This window comes from Clinocottus analis, unplaced genomic scaffold (assembly GCF_023055335.1).
Source record: "Clinocottus analis isolate CAN_PGR_092001 unplaced genomic scaffold, fCliAna1.0.p SCAF_21, whole genome shotgun sequence".
Taxonomy (NCBI): domain Eukaryota; kingdom Metazoa; phylum Chordata; class Actinopteri; order Perciformes; family Cottidae; genus Clinocottus; species Clinocottus analis.
The window spans coordinates 3,250,383-3,268,447 of NW_027175943.1; the positions used below are offsets into that span (position 1 = coordinate 3,250,383).

At 41.9% G+C, this 18,065-nt stretch overlaps 2 protein-coding genes across 3 annotated transcripts; both read right to left on the minus strand.

Annotated features, from left to right (window-relative positions):
• Window positions 1-826: 826 nt before the first annotated feature.
• Window positions 827-9,403, minus strand: LOC137792684 (protein mono-ADP-ribosyltransferase PARP14-like). Of its 2 annotated transcripts, none has more exons than XM_068588453.1 (15): window positions 9,050-9,403; window positions 8,095-8,258; window positions 5,862-7,946; window positions 5,527-5,763; window positions 5,172-5,396; window positions 4,999-5,065; window positions 4,504-4,647; window positions 4,355-4,414; window positions 3,962-4,138; window positions 3,550-3,688; window positions 3,394-3,449; window positions 2,450-3,160; window positions 2,239-2,372; window positions 1,971-2,148; window positions 827-1,880 (listed from the first exon to the last, which is right to left on the minus strand). In XM_068588453.1, exons 1-15 carry the CDS (start codon window positions 9,222-9,224, stop codon window positions 1,600-1,602), a joined length of 4,833 nt encoding a protein of 1,610 aa, XP_068444554.1. In that variant the 5' UTR covers window positions 9,225-9,403; the 3' UTR covers window positions 827-1,599. The 2 variants fall into 2 exon arrangements, with proteins under 2 accessions (XP_068444554.1, XP_068444553.1); XM_068588452.1 differs by having other exon boundaries at window positions 5,862-7,949.
• A 4,946-nt stretch (window positions 9,404-14,349) lies between these two features.
• LOC137791950 (secretory phospholipase A2 receptor-like) lies at window positions 14,350-17,757 on the minus strand. Its single transcript, XM_068587169.1, has 5 exons — window positions 17,726-17,757; window positions 16,853-16,893; window positions 16,043-16,306; window positions 15,258-15,584; window positions 14,350-14,898 (listed from the first exon to the last, which is right to left on the minus strand). The coding sequence occupies exons 2-5, from the start codon at window positions 16,884-16,886 to the stop codon at window positions 14,552-14,554; spliced, it is 972 nt and encodes a 323-aa protein (XP_068443270.1). The 5' UTR covers window positions 16,887-16,893; window positions 17,726-17,757; the 3' UTR covers window positions 14,350-14,551.
• Window positions 17,758-18,065: the final 308 nt, after the last annotated feature.

Below are 18,065 nucleotides of genomic sequence, written 5' to 3' on the forward strand. Positions count from 1 at the left end.
GTAAAGAATCGCAGCTAGTGAATACAGGTAACAGAGTAAATAGGAATCAAACACAAACCCCAGTGGCAGTGTAGGTATTTACGCTATCATGATCTGCATGCTAGTTATTGTTATGAAGCCCACACTCACGCCATCAAAATCTCTCGTCAATCTCTCTCAGGGCAGCGTCAGATTGCATTTTCTGCATCAATAGCAATAGACAACACCATTGGTCCTGTGAATGTTCAATATGCTCTCGTCTACAATCACGTTGTGTCCAACATTGGAGGACATTACAGCCCAGTCACAGGTCAGTATTCAGTGGGTAAATGATTTTTATTAGTTGTCAAGTACTGTCACTCATATTGAGCTGTGGTTGTATTTCCTGTTGCAGGTTATTTTACAGCACCAGTGCGGGGAGTCTATTATTTCACTTTCAACTCCCTGTGGTGGGCAAGTGATGATGGGACATCCGGTGGCAGCTTGTATCACAATGAAAAAAGAATTGTGTCATGGTATGCCTATAGTAAAACTCATTCAGTCTCCGGCTCCAACAGCGCCATCTTGCAGCTAAAAGTTGGAGACCATGTCAATGTTCGTCTCTGGGAAAACCGTGAGATCAGTGATAATCCAAATAACTACTGCACATTTAATGGATTTTTGCTTTTCCCTTTGTGAAGTGTGGAAAACTATTTACAGAATCAAAAGACTGCAACGTGTAATATGACTTTCTCTTCTGACTTCATGTTGCATCACATGTTTCTGATACCTGTTGATCACCGTGTACCACATGAATCACAGTTTCATTTACAAATCATCATTTCTTCATACTTCTTTTATTTGCATTAAGAAAAAGTCTGTAACATTGTCACTAAATGGCGTGATTACAAAAACACAAACCATTCTTTTTGCTCCTGTATTGTGAAATATATTTACTTTGGATTCTTCCATCACAAAAGTCTTTACCGTACAGTAAAATTCTTTACGTTTCACTCATTTGAAGTAAACTTTTATTTGTCTTTACTCCAAAGTACTGCAAGTCTAGTATACACATGGTACATTCCCAAATACAGTACAGTGTGACCACTTGTAATAAATCAATTACCCCGTTGCATATGATTTAAACCCTGCTGGTTTAATGTTGAGAATTAGGGATTTTACACTAATTCTTCTTTTTCATACATTGGTAAAATATGGTATATATATTTTACATAATACTTGCAACTAGTGAATAATGTGGAGAGAACTAAAGACTTATATAGGATTAATCAAAAATTACAATAACCCTTAAAAACGATCTTTCCCAAGGTAAAGCTATTATACACCGCTTAGTAGGAGTTACATTATCCTCACATAGATTCAATACAGTTGGTGGATGCTATAATTCAATAAATGCCTCGTCGGGAGTCTGCGGCAATTCTTTGCTTGTGCAGATGTGATGACACCTCCATTTGTCATCACATCTGGTTGTTTTTAGTTTTTTTTAGGAGTTTCTGTGAAGCTGGGAAATGGACACAACCCACCACATTAACTGACATTCTCAAAAGGTATCGCTATACTGTTCGTACTATTTAAGGATGGTTTTGACGCCCAAAGCACATGGACTTTCTTGGGCTTCGATCAGTTGAAGGTGATGAGGTACTCGGGGTACGCCTGGTCATCGCGGAAGATCACAAACATGTTGGGCTGTTGCTGCTTGTCCACCAAACTGTCGTAGCGGTCGGTCTTGTTGGAGCCTCGAAGCGGCGTGTCGTTCATTAACTCATTACCGACCGTGTAACGGCCGGTCAGGACGAGAGCCACGTACAGCCTCTTGAAGCCCAACGCATCTGCCGGGCTGAATGACTTTGCTGAATACGATGCATTGACGGCAAAGTAAACTCCCTTTCCAAACTTGGCAGCTGTGAGAGAAATACACAAGACCACCTGACAACTTTAGGAGACACTCCAGGTAAAAACAGTTCATGCACTCGTCGCACGACGTCACTTACCGTGTTGTCCTGCGTAGCTCCTGTTAAATCTGTCCTGTCCAATGAAGTTGCAGGACTCTTCTGACGTGCCATGGTAGAGCGACATCTCCCCGAGGTCTGCCAGGCCATTTTTTTCCAATATACGCTGCCGACACAGAGTATAGGCCTTCCACAGGAACGTGTGTTGCATTCGCTCAATCTGAGAACAGAAAACAATCAATTACTTATTCTGTACTGGGTGTTTTTAATGTGAGAAACGTGTGTTTTTTTTGTGTGTCATCGTAGTCACTTTTTGGATCTTGTATTTAGCCGTTTTGAGGAAGCCGTTGGCTACAGTCTGGTACTCGGGTGAGTTAGGATCCAGCATGACCTTTTTATTCACCTCTCCATGCATAGGTTCCCAATGTGTTGGCAACTGCAAGGCTAAAGTGGATGTCACATAAATTAATGTTATGGTTGATAAAAGAGGGTCTAAAGGAAAATTACAAAATGTGATGTACCAGTTTCAGACTCGCTCCTTTTCACTTTGCACGTGATGCCCGTTAGCCAATTGGTGGCTTCTTGTGTCTTCAGGTTCACGCTCAACTTTGTGCCGTCTGTTGGCGACAAATCTACAAAGACTTCTTTCTTCTGGTGAGCCTCCTCCAGCATGTAGTTGTCGTGCAGGCTGAGCTCGAGCCAGGCTTTATTGGCATCCTGAATTGACCACTGGACCTGAAGAGCCACCCCGGCTTCTTCTTTATCTTGAAGGTCTTGGCAGAGCCCCTTATGGATTGCTCTGTTTATAAGCTCAATGACGCCCAACACGTCCTCCTTTAGGCCCGTCAGCACACAGACCTCCCTTCTTGACCCTGACCGGTTCCTACCTTCAGCTTTGGATGCGTTTCCTGCCCGGTTGCCGTTCGCACCCTCATCTTTCTTGTACTCCAGGCTGATACCTAAGACTCTGACTTTACCCTGCACGGCCTCCAGCTCCATCCCATCAAGCCTGGACAAATCCTGGACATCCACCTCTCTCTCTACCAGCTGTTTCTTCAGGATCCCCTCCAACTCTCTCTTGATGGTGTTGATGGTGTCTGCACTACAACTGATCACACTCACTACAGCTGGCGGTGGCTTTGTGGAGGGGAAGGTTTTGTCTTGAGGAGTTGAAGTGGTTGAGGTCTTTGAACGCTTGTCTTGAAACTTCTTGAGAATTTGTTCAGCTTTTTCTAAAAACAGAGACACCTCATTTCAGCCAATTATTCTAGCACATATAAGATGTGTGATATCACAAGTCAAGTATACATTTTACTGAGAATATTGTTCCTAAGATGGATGAATGACTCAATGGGTCTACCGGCCCAAAAGTGAGAGTGTTAGAGTGCTAAACTAATCTATTTAATATTAACTGATAATTAGGTACAAAGTACAACACTTTCCAGGCTTGTAGATGACAACAAACCTTTAAGAGTGAGGTGGCGAGCAGCTGTTAGTCCAAAGCGTTTCGCCAGCTCTGCTCTGCAACAACATAGTACAGGACAGGAAATTTACAACAAGATAGTTTGACCCTAGTCTGCAGTCCAAGGTCAAAAAAAAGGGGGACTTTTGAATATCTGACCTGAAACCGTAGAAGACCGAATGCTGGAGGATGACAATGCGGATGAGTCGGAGGGACTGTGGTCTCAAGTCACTAATAGCTGAGGTCATGCCATCCAGCATGGATTTACAAGCTTTGTCAGAGTCCATACCCCCCATACCTAATAAGATATATAGAGAATGATCAGATACCACCAATGATCCCATTGACATTGTTGCTATGATTTTTTTTATCAGTGTTATCTGATTCTCAATTTAGATCCTGTTCTATAATTAAAGAAAAGTATTTTTACGCTACTAAAGGCCGACAGAAATGCATCTATAGATCTACGTATATGTAAGATCTTTAATACCTTTAACTAACTTTGGGTGGTAAAGACAAATCTGGTGTAGCCCTCCATGCACAAATACACATACATGCATGATGTACAAACCAGTATTGATGGCTGGGAAGGCCACTGAGATGTAGCCTTTGCTCTCACACTGCTTCAGTATCTTTTTGCAGTTCTTCCGAATAATCTGAGGGTCACTCATGAAGCTCGCGTGAATGATTTCCTTACAGCCAAGCGCCCCGGGTCCTGTGGTGCACATGCGGTCTGCTGGCATGACCACTGACACGAGGACATAAAAGCATATATGACCATGAGAAAAGCAAGACGTTGGATGTGTGTATAAGATGTTGGTTGATTAAAATGTAGCACCGATACAAGCAAAATCTCCAGAAAATAGGCAAATGTAAATGTAAAAAAAATTGCTTTTTCATCCTTTACTGTTGGGTGCCATGAGGACGGTGCACACCCCAAAACCCTCTTAAAAGTATTGGTTACCTTGCGCCAGCTGTGCTTGGACACTGGGGCCAGCCGCAGTCACAATGGCTTTGGACACACCTGAGGAGTTTGTGAACACACAGTTAAACTCTGAAAAACAACACATATATTTAAAGTCAATCAAAAACATTTAGTAAATCAAATCGCACCAAATTGCTGACTGAAGTCAGTTGTGTTGATAATGACATCAGTGCTCTCATGAGTGATGTCACCAAGGACCATCTGAAGCTTGACTCCACCCAGCGTAGCCGTGACCTCGTCATCAGTTCGGGAGACATGGCGGTAAAAGGAAGCTAAAGTCACAAAAGTGTAAAAGTATGTTTTGGGGTTAATTTCATGCTTTTATATTTATGATGATTACAATTGTTCTGTGTAAAGGTTGCTCCAAATGACACAATCAAAGAAGTATTTAAGAATAAAGTGACATTTAGCTAAATTGATGAAACTTTTTCAAATGAGAAAAACGTTTCGGTCGATTTTGCTTTCAACCTAAACTCTGTTTGGTTCGACCAAACTTTGCTGTGGCAGATTTTTTTTGCTCGTTTCAAAAGTTTTCCTAATTGTTGTCTTAAAGACTGAAGAAAATAAAAGTATCAAAAGTCTGGCTCCACCTGACGTTGAAAAGTACAAACATGCACAGTAACCTTTGCCTGGGTCGGCGTCGTTAGTGAATCCTCTGAGATGCAGAGTTTCTTGGGCAGACTGGAAGGCCTGTAGTGATGAAGTGAAGGGTTTGATTCCAGTTCCACATAGAAAAACAAAACAACTATCGCACTCCCATGTTTGTTACAGGGCACTGCTACTGCGTTATCTTCACCTTGCTGGAATCTTTGTCATTGGGGTGGATGACGATGCGGACCAGGAAAGCTGCTCTGGTGACCTGGTTGTGTTCAAATTGACGGATCTCCTCCAGGAACACCTTGGATGCCGTGCTGTGAGAAAACCGCAAGGCGACACCGGTCCCAAGCACCGGGAAGGCAACTGAGCTGTAGCCTCTGCTGCGACAGGATGCCAGAATTGTTCTGATGCCCTCTCTAAGAGCCTGGAAGATTTAATGATTGTAAAGGTTACTAAACACCTTTGTTTTTCAGGGAGCAGAAACAACAAAGCACCGTAAAGACAGACCTGGTTGCACGAAAACCTACGTGGACATATTCAACACACATATTCACCTGGATGGCAACTCCTCGTGGGTTATTATCCCAGGGAAGAAGGTGGAGGAAGAACACTCTTTTAGATCGATGGCCGGACAAGCCTGTCACCAGGACTGTGTCACCAGGTGAAGTTGCTCCTCCTGCTTCCTGATGAAACTTTGCAGTCAGATGAGGTCCAACCACATTTGCCAAATCCTTTCCAACACGGGTCGAGATGGGATTGTGGCCAACCATGGGGATTACCAGGCAATCCACCTTTAGGAGAATACAGGTACCCAGCAACGACAGATGAGCCTTGTGAAACATCCTGAATCAAATAGAAACATTTAAAACAATGAAGCCCAGTTTCTCACCTGCTGGGTCTCTATGGTTCCCTGAATGATCTCTACATGGACGCCATCTTCAGGAGCGCCACAAGTGGCTTCACTTTGGAACCCCAGATCTCTTGGTGCGGCGTTTCCGCTACTTCTCCCTTGAAGAAGCCGGTCACACGCTTCCTTCATGGCCCTCACCACCTCTCCTCTGTTATCAATCAGGATAACTCTGCTCAGACTTCGCTGTCCCTGACTAGCAAACTCCTTAACAGCAGTTACAATCGCGTCAGCGCACACAGCGACAGGAACACCAAACAAACCCGAGCTGATACAGGGGATGGCTATCGACCTGAACTCCATCATCTCTGCTAAATTCAGAGCAGACTGGACACATTTTTCCATTAAGATCCTCTCTCTGCCACCTGCTTTTCCTCCTACCGGCCCAACAGCATGCAGCAGTTTCTTGCATTTTAAGTTCCCCCCTGTGGTCACTACCACCCCACCCGTAGCAACTTTTCCATTCTGCTTTACTAGCGTTCTGCTCTCCTTCTGCACCTGAGGGCCACCTGCTTTACTCAGCGCAGCTGCGACCCCACCACCGTGGTCCAGATCTTCGTTGGCAGCGTTCACCAGGGCATCAGCTTCCTGTTTGGTGATGTCACCCTGACACACCAGCACCTGAAACCCGTCACGAAGTCTGTAGCTAGCTTCTGTTGCGTTGACTTCTTCTCTTGTCGCGTGATGGTTTTCCTGAAGCTGTACGAGACACTTCTGAGAATGAGCAACACTTAAAATGTTGTCTCTTCCAGTGGGACTTTCTAAATACCTTGCTGCCCCTGCTAGGTCAATGGTGACTGTATCCTGAACAAGGGAGGTTAGAAATGTTCCAAGCTTGTTCCTGACCTCGGTCACTTTCCCAGATGGACCTTCCAGGGCTACCGAGGGCCTAGAGGAAGATGTTATGGGATGGAAGGTAACCCCAGAATAGTCAAAACCATGCAGCTGCAGAAATTCTGGTAAGACTTGTATCAACTCTGGGTAAGGAAGAATGACAACACCTTCTATGCTTGACTCGTCCAAAATAAACTGGATGACAACTTCGCTCAGCTCTTCTACCTCTTTGGCGTGGCCCAGTAGGCGCACGGTGCTGTCTGTGCCAAACACAACCTGAACCCTGTATTGGCCTTGGTTCATCTCATTTGTCTTGGACTTCAGCTTTTCCTGAAGGTCAGATGGCACAGAGGAGCAGTTAGGGACATCAATCTTGACTTCTTGGAATTTTTCGTGTAGTTTTTTTTCTGTGTCATCCAGTTTATCAGCGGAGAGGGTGAAGAAACGTACCTCTGTGTCTCGTAACTCTATTTCCACCTTGCCCCTGACCCCTAAAAAGTCCCCTAGCATCCCTGGACCACCGTATGCCTTTCTCAAGAAGGCCCAAAAATATAGGCTCATGTCAGAAACTGTGCTTTCAAACACAGCGTTCTCCTGCTCAGAGATACAATCTTGAGCCTTGAGAATCTCCTCTGCAGAACCTTCCAAATCTAACTGACCTGCAGCTCCCTGCGTGACCTTCACTCCCGGAAAATCTTGTTGCAAACTGCGCTCCATGTCTTCCCAGAGGAGGCGGAGCTTGGCCTCGCCCAGTCGACGGGTGGTTTTTTGCTTCTCGCTGTAACCTGACTGTCGTTTAACGCGCGAGTCCTCTACAGCCATCAACGTGGCGTTCACTTGAAAAGGCTGCCCAACCACAACGGCCATCCCAACCTCGCTGTACACCTTCACCCCATGTATGGTCTGACCAGAGCTGTCGGCCTGGAGTAAAGCTTTGACTTTGTGAGGGTCCAACTCATAGTGGCACATGTAGCCATTAAAGATTTTGTCTACCTCGGTTTTCCAATTTCTAACTGCAGCTCCAGCACCAGCTTGAGCTAACCGGCTAACTAAAGCCCTCCCCTCCTCTGGGTACAGCTGGGCAGAGCTGGCCACAGAGGTGAGCGCTTCCTCCAGGTCTTTCACAGCCTTTGGGCACTCCTTGAGATAACGTAGGAGGAAAACATCAGGCTGTAGTTCATATTCTTCACTACTTGGCTGCAGGGTTGAGGTGAGGCTAGACGGCTGTGTCTGCTGCTGGAAAAGACATACATTAAATCAAGTTTAAAACATTGTAAATTATACCAATCAAACTGTACAACTTTAAAATGGTAACACGATAGTTTTATAACAAGTTGGACATTATTTGTTCACTCTATTTCAGAAGTCACTCCACTCTAACCTGGAATGACGATGAATCCAGTTTGGGGCTGACTGACTTGCTTTCAGTCGAAGATGTGATGGGAGAGCCGGTTGAAGGTCCCGGGGTGCGTCGCACAGTCAGCACTAGAGGACCTCCTGGAAACTCCAACACATGTTCAGATTTCTGCAGGACTCTTTCCTGAGCTGAAAAAAATAGGATTCATCACTCATTAGGCCTTATTAGATTAGTGAATGTTCCTATACAAAACAAAACAAAAAAACTATAAAGAGCTGGAAAAAAAATATTAAAGTGATGCAAAATGGTCTCAGAAATACCAAAACCATCACAAAGACAAGCCAAACATCTGAAATGACAAGCAAAGTTACCCACAAAGAGATGCAAGGATTACAAAGAGATAAGAAACAATGGTCAGGTATCTCTGCCAGGGAGTTTCGGCGTGTCACGTGCTCTCAGTGCGTGTCACTTTGGCAAGCTTTAAAACGTCTGTTTCTGCCGCACCCTATGCAGTGGAGGTGAAGTTATCAACGCAAGCATGTGGTGCAGAGACCGAAGGACAGGCCTTGACATCATATTCGTTTGTTGTCGATGCATCTTTTTGTATGTCCACAACACAAATAACGAGTCACATATGCACAAGTCAAAATTTATCCGGTATAGCCGGTTGTTTAAAGAGCATTCAAAGTGAATATGAAGCTGTAGTATGTTTTAAAATCAAGACAGTGAATATTCTATATGAAAAAAACTAAGTTAAAGTGACAGACAAACCGTTTTATGTGGTTATATAAGCAGTCAAATGTGTCTATTTCATTAAAAACAGCTGCCACCGCCCAGAAAAAATGTAATGAGATCAACATCAACATGTTTGCATACTTTCACTTTCACCAGCACTCGACGACACAGACCAAATTTAAAAAAGAAATCATCCACAACCAAACTGAACGTGATGAAACGTTTTTTAAAGCACGCTTCTTACCGTCTTGTTTATGAAAAGCAATCCTGTAAACTTTATCGTGCTCGACTGTTATCGATCCGCAGTCTCCACCTGCAGATTTGCGACGCACATTGAAGTACATCTCTACTTTCCTCCTCTGCTCTTCGTCCAGCATCGGGCCCTCGAAGTAGACCGCGTACTGGAAGGGCCCGTCCATGGTGGGACCACTTGACAGACTATATGATCATCAAAAATGTAAATTAAAAACTAGGGACATGTGGAACCGGGTTTCGGTCTCGTGTCCAATTCAGGCTCAGGAGCGCGCGCTGGTATTTAGAGTTGCCGTCTTCCGCAGAAATATCATCCACTTACAATAAGACCCTCTTGTTGTTGTTGTTGATGATTGTTTGTTCCCTGTACGAGCTGGCTGTGCTTTACTTTCTGTCTAAGCCAACAGGAATGCGGCAGAGCTTCTTTAACAGCTGGAAAGTGAAAGTAAAGATCCCCAAGAGTTGTTCTTAAAGGAACAGTGTCATATTAAATAGTACACTGTACAAATATTACTGTAAAATTCACATTAACTTGCTGGCAGCAATTAGCTAGTAAGTAGCTGTAGTATATTTTACAATATGCTCACTGTAAAATGAATCACAGTACTCATGGCATACTGTCATTTTTACAGTAATAATCACAGTACCGTCATTGTTATTACAGTAGTAGTATCAAAATACTGTACTTGCCATCGCAGTAACCATGTACAGTTTACAGCAAATCCCAGTTTACTGTAACATGCATCACTGTATTCATTTTTATACTGTAAATGAATAACAGTAAAATAATTAAATGCTGTAAAATGATGTGTTTTTTTTTCAAGAAAAGTCATTTATTTTAATATTTCAACATTTTGAATGAAGAGAAAGCAATACAACAACTTCAGAAAAAAATCATTCTCGTGTTACTGAATCAGAATGAGGAGACAAAAAAACTGGTCACATCCTTAGTTATCTTTAATTAACGTTAATTGACTTAAATGTCTCATGTTACATTCTGCACTCTGTCATTTCATATCTCCCCTTTGCATTGTAATTCCTACATTTCCCAGAATGCCATTCCATAAACCCAGAGGATGAGATACATAAAAGTCACACCACTGCAAACAACCTGAGTAAATATATAAAATGGCCGTCACCAGTGCCTGCAGATCGTGTTTTAGCGCTTAAAGCAGATGAAATTAAACTCCTCGTTGGCATTCTTCTTGACCCACTCATGTCCTCCTCCCTTCTCCATGGCTCCAGACATGTCACATTCATCCGTCGCTCCCGTGGGTTTCCAGTTCTTGAACCTGACGGCCTCGTTGGTGACCCAGAACCATAAGTCCAGGGTGCAGGAGTAGCGCAGTCCCACCCAGACGTGGGTGCTGTTGGCCCTCTTGGCTCTCTCTTGGACCCATCTCTGCTGCTTGGCGTTAGTGATGGAGACCAGTTCCCGGTGGTTCTCTCTGCAGTAGGTCAAGGCCTTCTCCCAGGTCATGCTTTCATTGATCAGGATCACTGCATCTGTCAGGATACAGATGGAGACAAACACAGGATCAGACTAGCAGTGTTGTTGGTGTTCTCTTGATTGTTGAGAGCGCTGCGCTCCAGTGTGGTCACTTTGAATCACTGCGTGAATGTTTGGTGCTGATGATGATCTTTAAATGCCTCCACGAACTTATAAAGAGAATTTAAAGGGAATTTATGCAATTTAATAGTAGTATGTATGAACACACTCTTTAACCTCACCACTAGATGGCACCGAAACGCTAAACACTGGAGCTTCAAGTGACCTTTGAATCTCTAGCGAGCAGCGCCAGAGCAAAGTCTCTGACATAAACAGGGTTGACAACAACAAAGACAGACTAAGAATAAGTACTCACCGTTATAGCAGAAGAAGGGTTTTGTTGAAGTGCATTCATCAAAGCTCCATTCTCCTTCTGACACAGTAGCGCATGTCTTCTCGTCTTCATCTTCAAATAGCTTCGGATCCCAGTGTCTGAAATCACTCTCATCCGACCACGCCCAGGTGTCCGTGAACAGGCCGATCCACACATCATCATTACTCCCAATCTTTGTCTTGGAAGCATAATCGTTTAACTGTGTGAGGCCACTGATCAGGTCAGTGTGATGCTCTCTACAGTAGCTCTGAGCCTCTGGCCAGGATTTTCTTTCATTAATGAAATGAAAATGTTTGTTCGTTGCTGTGGAATGAACAGAGCGAAAAAAAAGTGAGATGGATTAACATGATTCCACTGCAAGTCTTCAGATATTCACGGTGGATCACATTTAGTAAAATAAAATGTAAAGTAGGCCTTTGAATTCATGAGAGATATGATTTTATGATCCTCTGCACTCAAACATACAGCCTTTATGACATATGACATGGAACGTTTCTATACACACACACACACACACACACACACACACACACACACACACACACACACACACACACACACACACACACATATATATATATATATATATATATTTATAATGTATGTATGTACATAAATATAATCATCACACTAATTTAAACAAAATGTAAAGATGTAATACTGTGCCGAGTTTCTACATAATATAACATATAACAATGTAAAGTATACGTCCACCCACAGACAGGTTAATAATATATATATATATATATATATATATATATATATATATATATATATATATATATATATATATACATAATATCATCACCACATATTCTCACCATTGTAGCAGATAAATTGTTTTCTCGGTGAACAAGGCTCATCCACCCAGTTCTGTTGCTCCTGCACCGTCACACAGTTCTCATTACCCTGTGAATTATTCGGCTCATCATTACCCCATTGTGCCTCACTGTCATTGAACTCCATCCCTGGCAGAGACCAGTGCCACCTCTTTGTGACATAGTTTTGTTTACGCAGCCCAATCCAGGCGTCACCTGCATTCCCTGCTAATTCACAGAGTCTATTCATATCTGTGGGGTCCAACAGCGTGGCCAGGTCAGTGTGATTCTCTCTGCAATGCTCCCGGGCCTCATCCCAGGTCTTGTCCTCCTGAACAAAGTGGTACTCGTAGAGGCAACTCCCGCAGAGGGAGCACTGACCTGATGACACAGAGAGGGAATGTGTTCAGTATTTGCGGAGAGAGAATCCTGTTACGATGTGACGTCACGCCCCTCGAGTTAAATGTGGCTCTGAGTGCATTTAACAGTGTGAGACGTGCAATTGTTTTAGAGCCGGAGCGATTCTAGCAAAAATAATGAAAACAGAAGCAGGTGATCCCCTTACCCATCAGAATGAGCACGAACAGACTCCACTGCATGTTTGCTCTGTTGGATGAAACGGATATTTTAGAGTGAAGTGAAACAAACACATTTTTATATCAGCTTGTTCAGTTATAAACACAAATACAAGTAAAAAAAAAACACCTGCACCACTTCCTCCTGTGTACAAAGGTGTGTCTAATAAAGAAGAGCGATGGTAGGAAATATGCAAACTCTAGTCAAACCAGAACTGACAATATACATGCATACATGTTTTTTTTTAAATGTTTTATCATCCCATGTCATTTGAATAAAATACAGATGACACAACAAACTGAAATGGTTTCTGTGTAAGCTTGTGATGATCTGCTGTTTGCTTTTGTTGTCAGAACTATGACAACAGGTAACACAAGGAATAAGAGAAACACCTGAGACGCTATGAACATGAAGCATTTTGAGTCTCAGAGGATGAAATGCTACGGGTCATAAACATGTGATAATTTACTCATTTTGAGCAGATAAAAGGGCCGTCAGTCTCATTTGAGGTCACAAACAACACAGGTTGGTTGATTTAGTGTATAATACCGCTGTATGTGGATGGATTGAACAGCATTAGTGCTATGAAGTGAAATAAGTAGCGTGTTATATGAGAAATTGTCAATATCACACACTATTCATAGATGCTTCCTTTTGGATATTCGCCTAAACTTCTGCACTAGAGAAACTACTTAAAATATTTGACTTAATCAAAGTCAAATTTTGCAGAGATACCTTTAACATATTGTGCTATTTTATATTAGAAAACAAGCTTTCATATGCATCAATTAAAAGAGGAAATTCATCTTGGAAGTCTTTTTTTTATTTTTAAAAAACTGTTTCCCCCTGTGTTCTATCATCAACCAGAACAAACAGTAACACACACACACACACACACACTGCTATATGCACCTCTTAGCTAATCTCACTTAGCTAATCTCACTTTTCTCGTGTCTAAACGACACAACAGCATCGTAACTCACGTGGTGTTGGTCTTCCTCTCAGACGCTGACCCGGGTGTCTCTCCTCCTGCACTGAACACTCAGATATCCACCGGGCAGCTGCTCTCTTTAAGCCACCGACAAATATTCAAATATTGAAATGCAGAAGTCAGAGACGTCATCACAGAGAAGAAAAGATCCAAAGATGATCACATGATCATGAAATGTAACAGATAAACAAAGAGGAACACACGTCCTTGGTGACTGTAAGAGAATAGATAGATAGATATGTACTTTATTATTCCCATAACTAAACACACAAAATAAAATAATAAAATAAAAAAATTAAGTATATATATATATATTATTAAAATGATATAGGTGGGTTTTATCATCAAACTAGTGAATGACATATATAAATTTGCTAATATGAACATCCAGTGTCCTCTGGGTCATTCCGGGGATAAAGAAGATCAACCAATCAGTATATATGAGAATCAGCATCTTGAAGAGTGGGAATTAGAATTTATCTGCCTTCTAGGACGAAACATAAGCGTGTTTTCTGATGTGGATGGATGAAATCATTAGTCTGTGCCGTACAAATCCAAAAATAAATCAGTTTCATGATGTGGCCGTTTGATAGTTTGGTTAGGTTTAATAATAGTTTACAGGAAATAATAGTTTGGGTTTGAAAAAGACAGAAAAAGGAGACGACCACTCAGTGATTTAACAGTTTATTCAGCCTCAGAGAAAAGCAACTATCTGTTTACGTAACAAATGAATGTGATGGTCAAAGATACACACTTTACAAGATAAAAGCATACAACCATCACCAGATGTGACACAGAAGAAGATCAAATGTTTTATTTTCTGTATATGGAAGCAAAATAAAACCAGCATCTACATTTAAGTATTTATTCCCATTTCAACCATAATAATAAAACCTCAAAAGATAAATAAACAATCCACATTTTAAAAGAAAGACAATACAACTTCAGAAAAAATCATTCTTGTGTTACTGAATCAGAATGAGGAGACAAAAAAACTGTTACCGGGTCACATCCTTAGTTATCTTTAATTAACGTTAATTGACTTAAATGTCTCATGTTACATTCTGCACTCTGTCATTTCATATCTCCCCTTTGCATTGTAATTCCTACATTTCCCAGAATGCCATTCCATAAACCCAGAGGATGAGATACATAAAAGTCACACCACTGCAAACAACCTGAGTAAATATATAAAATGGCCGTCACCAGTGCCTGCAGATCGTGTTTTAGCGCTTAAAGCAGATGAAATTAAACTCCTCGTTGGCATTCTTCTTGACCCACTCATGTCCTCCTCCCTTCTCCATGGCTCCAGACATGTCACATTCATCCGTCGCTCCCGTGGGTTTCCAGTTCTTGAACCTGACGGCCTCGTCGGTGACCCAGAACCATAAGTCCAGGGTGCAGGAGTAGCGCAGTCCCACCCAGACGTGGGTGCTGTTGGCCCTCTTGGCTCTCTCTTGGACCCATCTCTGCTGCTTGGCGTTAGTGATGGAGACCAGTTCCCGGTGGTTCTCTCTGCAGTGGGTCAAGGCCTTCTCCCAGGTCATGCTTTCATTGATCAGGATCACTGCATCTGTCAGGATACAGATGGAGACAAACACAGGATCAGACTAGCAGTGTTGTTGGTGTTCTCTTGATTGTTGAGAGCGCTGCGCTCCAGTGTGGTCACTTTGAATCACTGCGTGAATGTTTGGTGCTGATGATGATCTTTAAATGCCTCCACTAACTTATAAAGAGAATTTAAAGGGAATTTATGCAATTTAATAGTAGTATGTATGAACACACTCTTTAACCTCACCACTAGATGGCACCGAAACGCTAAACACTGGAGCTTCAAGTGACCTTTGAATCTCTAGCGAGCAGCGCCAGAGCAAAGTCTCTGACATAAACAGGGTTGACAACAACAAAGACAGACTAAGAATAAGTACTCACCGTTATAGCAGAAGAAGGGTTTTGTTGAAGTGCATTCATCAAAGCTCCATTCTCCTTCTGACACAGTAGCGCATGTCTTCTCGTCTTCATCTTCAAATAGCTTCGGATCCCAGTGTCTGAAATCACTCTCATCCGACCACGCCCAGGTGTCCGTGAACAGGCCGATCCACACATCATTAATACTCCCAATCTTTGTCTTGGAAGCATAATCGTTTAACTGTGTGAGGCCACTGATCAGGTCAGTGTGACGCTCTCTACAGTAGCTCTGAGCCTCTGGCCAGGATTTTCTTTCATTAATGAAATGAAAATGTTTGTTGTTGTTTCTTTCTGTGGGTTGAACAGAGAAAAAGAAACCTTATTTTAAACATGTGAGAGAGATTAACACGATTCCACTGCAAGTTTTCAGATATTCACAAGAGGATCATGAGGTGGATGACATTTAGTAAAATAAAATAAAAAAGTAGGCCTTTGAATCCATGAGAGATATGATAATAATACTCAACCGTACAGCCTTTAAATGACATGGAACGTTTCTACATACACATATATATTTATCACAGTAAAAATGGAAAGATGTCGTGCCAAGTTTCTAATTTAATATGACAATGTATACGTCCACCCACAGACAGGTTATTATTATATATACACATAACATTATAGCCACATATTCTCACCATCGTAGCAGATAAATTGTTTCTTCCGTGAACAAGGAAAATCCACCCATTTGTTATTCCTCACCGTCACACAGTTCTCATTTCTCCATAAATTATTCGGCTCATCATTACCCCATTGTGCCTCACTGTCATTGAACTCCATCCCTGGCAGAGACCAGTGCCACCTCTTTGTGACATAGTTTTGTTTACGCAGCCCAATCCAGGCGTCACCTGCATCCCCTGCTAATTCACGGAGTCTATTCGTATCTGTGGGGTCCAACAGCGTGGCCAGGTCAGTGTGATTCTCTCTGCAATGCTCCCGGGCCTCATCCCAGGTCTTGTCCTCCTGAACAAAGTGGTACTCGTAGAGGCAACTCCCGCAGAGGGAGCACTGACCTGATGACACAGAGAGGGAATGTGTTCAGTATTTGCGGAGAGAGAATAATGTGACATCACGCCCTGTTGAGCTTCTTTGGGCCCAGTCTTTTTTTTTTCTTCAAAAACTCCAAATGGTTTGCAAACTAAATACAGAATATCACCTCAACCAGACTATTTGAATTATTTCAAAATGTATAATATAGAGAAAACACCTTGAAGACAGATTAGGAGGCTCATATAGCTGTATATGTTTTATTGGTTTATGACTCGATGATAGAACAAAGGAAAGAAAAAAACTCCGAAAAAAAGGACGTATTTGCTCTTTTGAATTATACAAAGCATCGCTTTTTTTTTTCAAACTGTACGTGTTAACAGTATCTCTGCAAACTTTTGATGAGGTGAAGTTCGATCAGTGGCTCTGGTATCAATTCATGGGAGTACGAGCACATGGACAGAGAGGAAGACCCCCTGATGAAGAGTCCTAGGGGGTTTATGTGTGCACATTTAACAGTGTGAGTGATTTTAACAAAAATCAATGAAAACGGGAGCAGATGATCCACTTACCAAACAGAATGAGCACAAACAGACTCCACTGCATGTTTGCTCTGTTGGATGAAACGGATATTTTAGACCGCAGTGAAACAAACAATTTTTTTTTTGCAAGGAATAAGACGGAGAACTGAAACGCTGTGAACATGGATCAGTCGAATAAAAGGACTTCTCTGAGCATTTATTCTGCTTGATTGCATTTTATGGTCAGGTGTTCTTGTTATTGTGTCCACCATTTGTAAATGCCAGAAAATGACGTATTAAACTGCAACGTTGCAAATACAGTTCTGCTGTCGTTATGAATCATAAAGTTAAGTCTGGTATCAACCCGACTGTAGATTATATTTAGTGTCGTTCTGATGTGAGATAAGCTTTGTATTGGAATACGTACACAGATAGATAAATACTTTATTGATCCCCTAAAGGGAATTCAGGATCCAAATAGCTCAAGACATCACACAACATACACTCACTACACACACGTTAAAAAGGATTGTCAAAAAAAATTAAAAACATACATTACTCACAAGTACAACAATATATGGCCGTTTTTTTTTTACCCCAAAACAGACAAAAAAAAAGTAACTAGTGGTATTTTAGCTCTGAGTAATGTCTGCAGAGCGAACCGCCTTCAAAGTAATAAAGTTTTAATGTATTTGTTTGCATTATTCTGTCCACACTTTGTAAAGAAAACCCCGTGAACTTTGTGTAAAATTGAGATTTAAATACAATCAACTATGAAGATAAGCCTTCTTAGAAGTGAAGCTGATTTGTTTTGTCATCTGAACGTATGTGAGATTATGTGAAATATAAACTCAAGATAAAGCTGCACTGTTCCCCTCTGCACAACCAACACAATTAAAATGACACAACAGCATCGTAACTCACGGGGTGTTGGTCTTCCTCTCAGACGCTGTGTCTCTCCTCCGGCACCGATGAAGACTCAGATATCCACCGGCCCGCCTTTGAATATTGAAATGCAGAAGTCAGCGACGTCATCACAGAGAAGAAAGGATCCAAAGATTCTCATTTACATGATGTAACGGGTGAAAAAAAAGAGGAACACACGCGTCTGTTGAATGTCCAACGAGCAGAAAGAACGACGTCATCCCACTAAAGAAATCTACTAATAAAGAGAAAACTTCACATTCATGTGAAATGTTCAGAAAATACACATTCATGCATTGTCAACAATTTGATTTATAAAATTCAATGATAATATTATTCC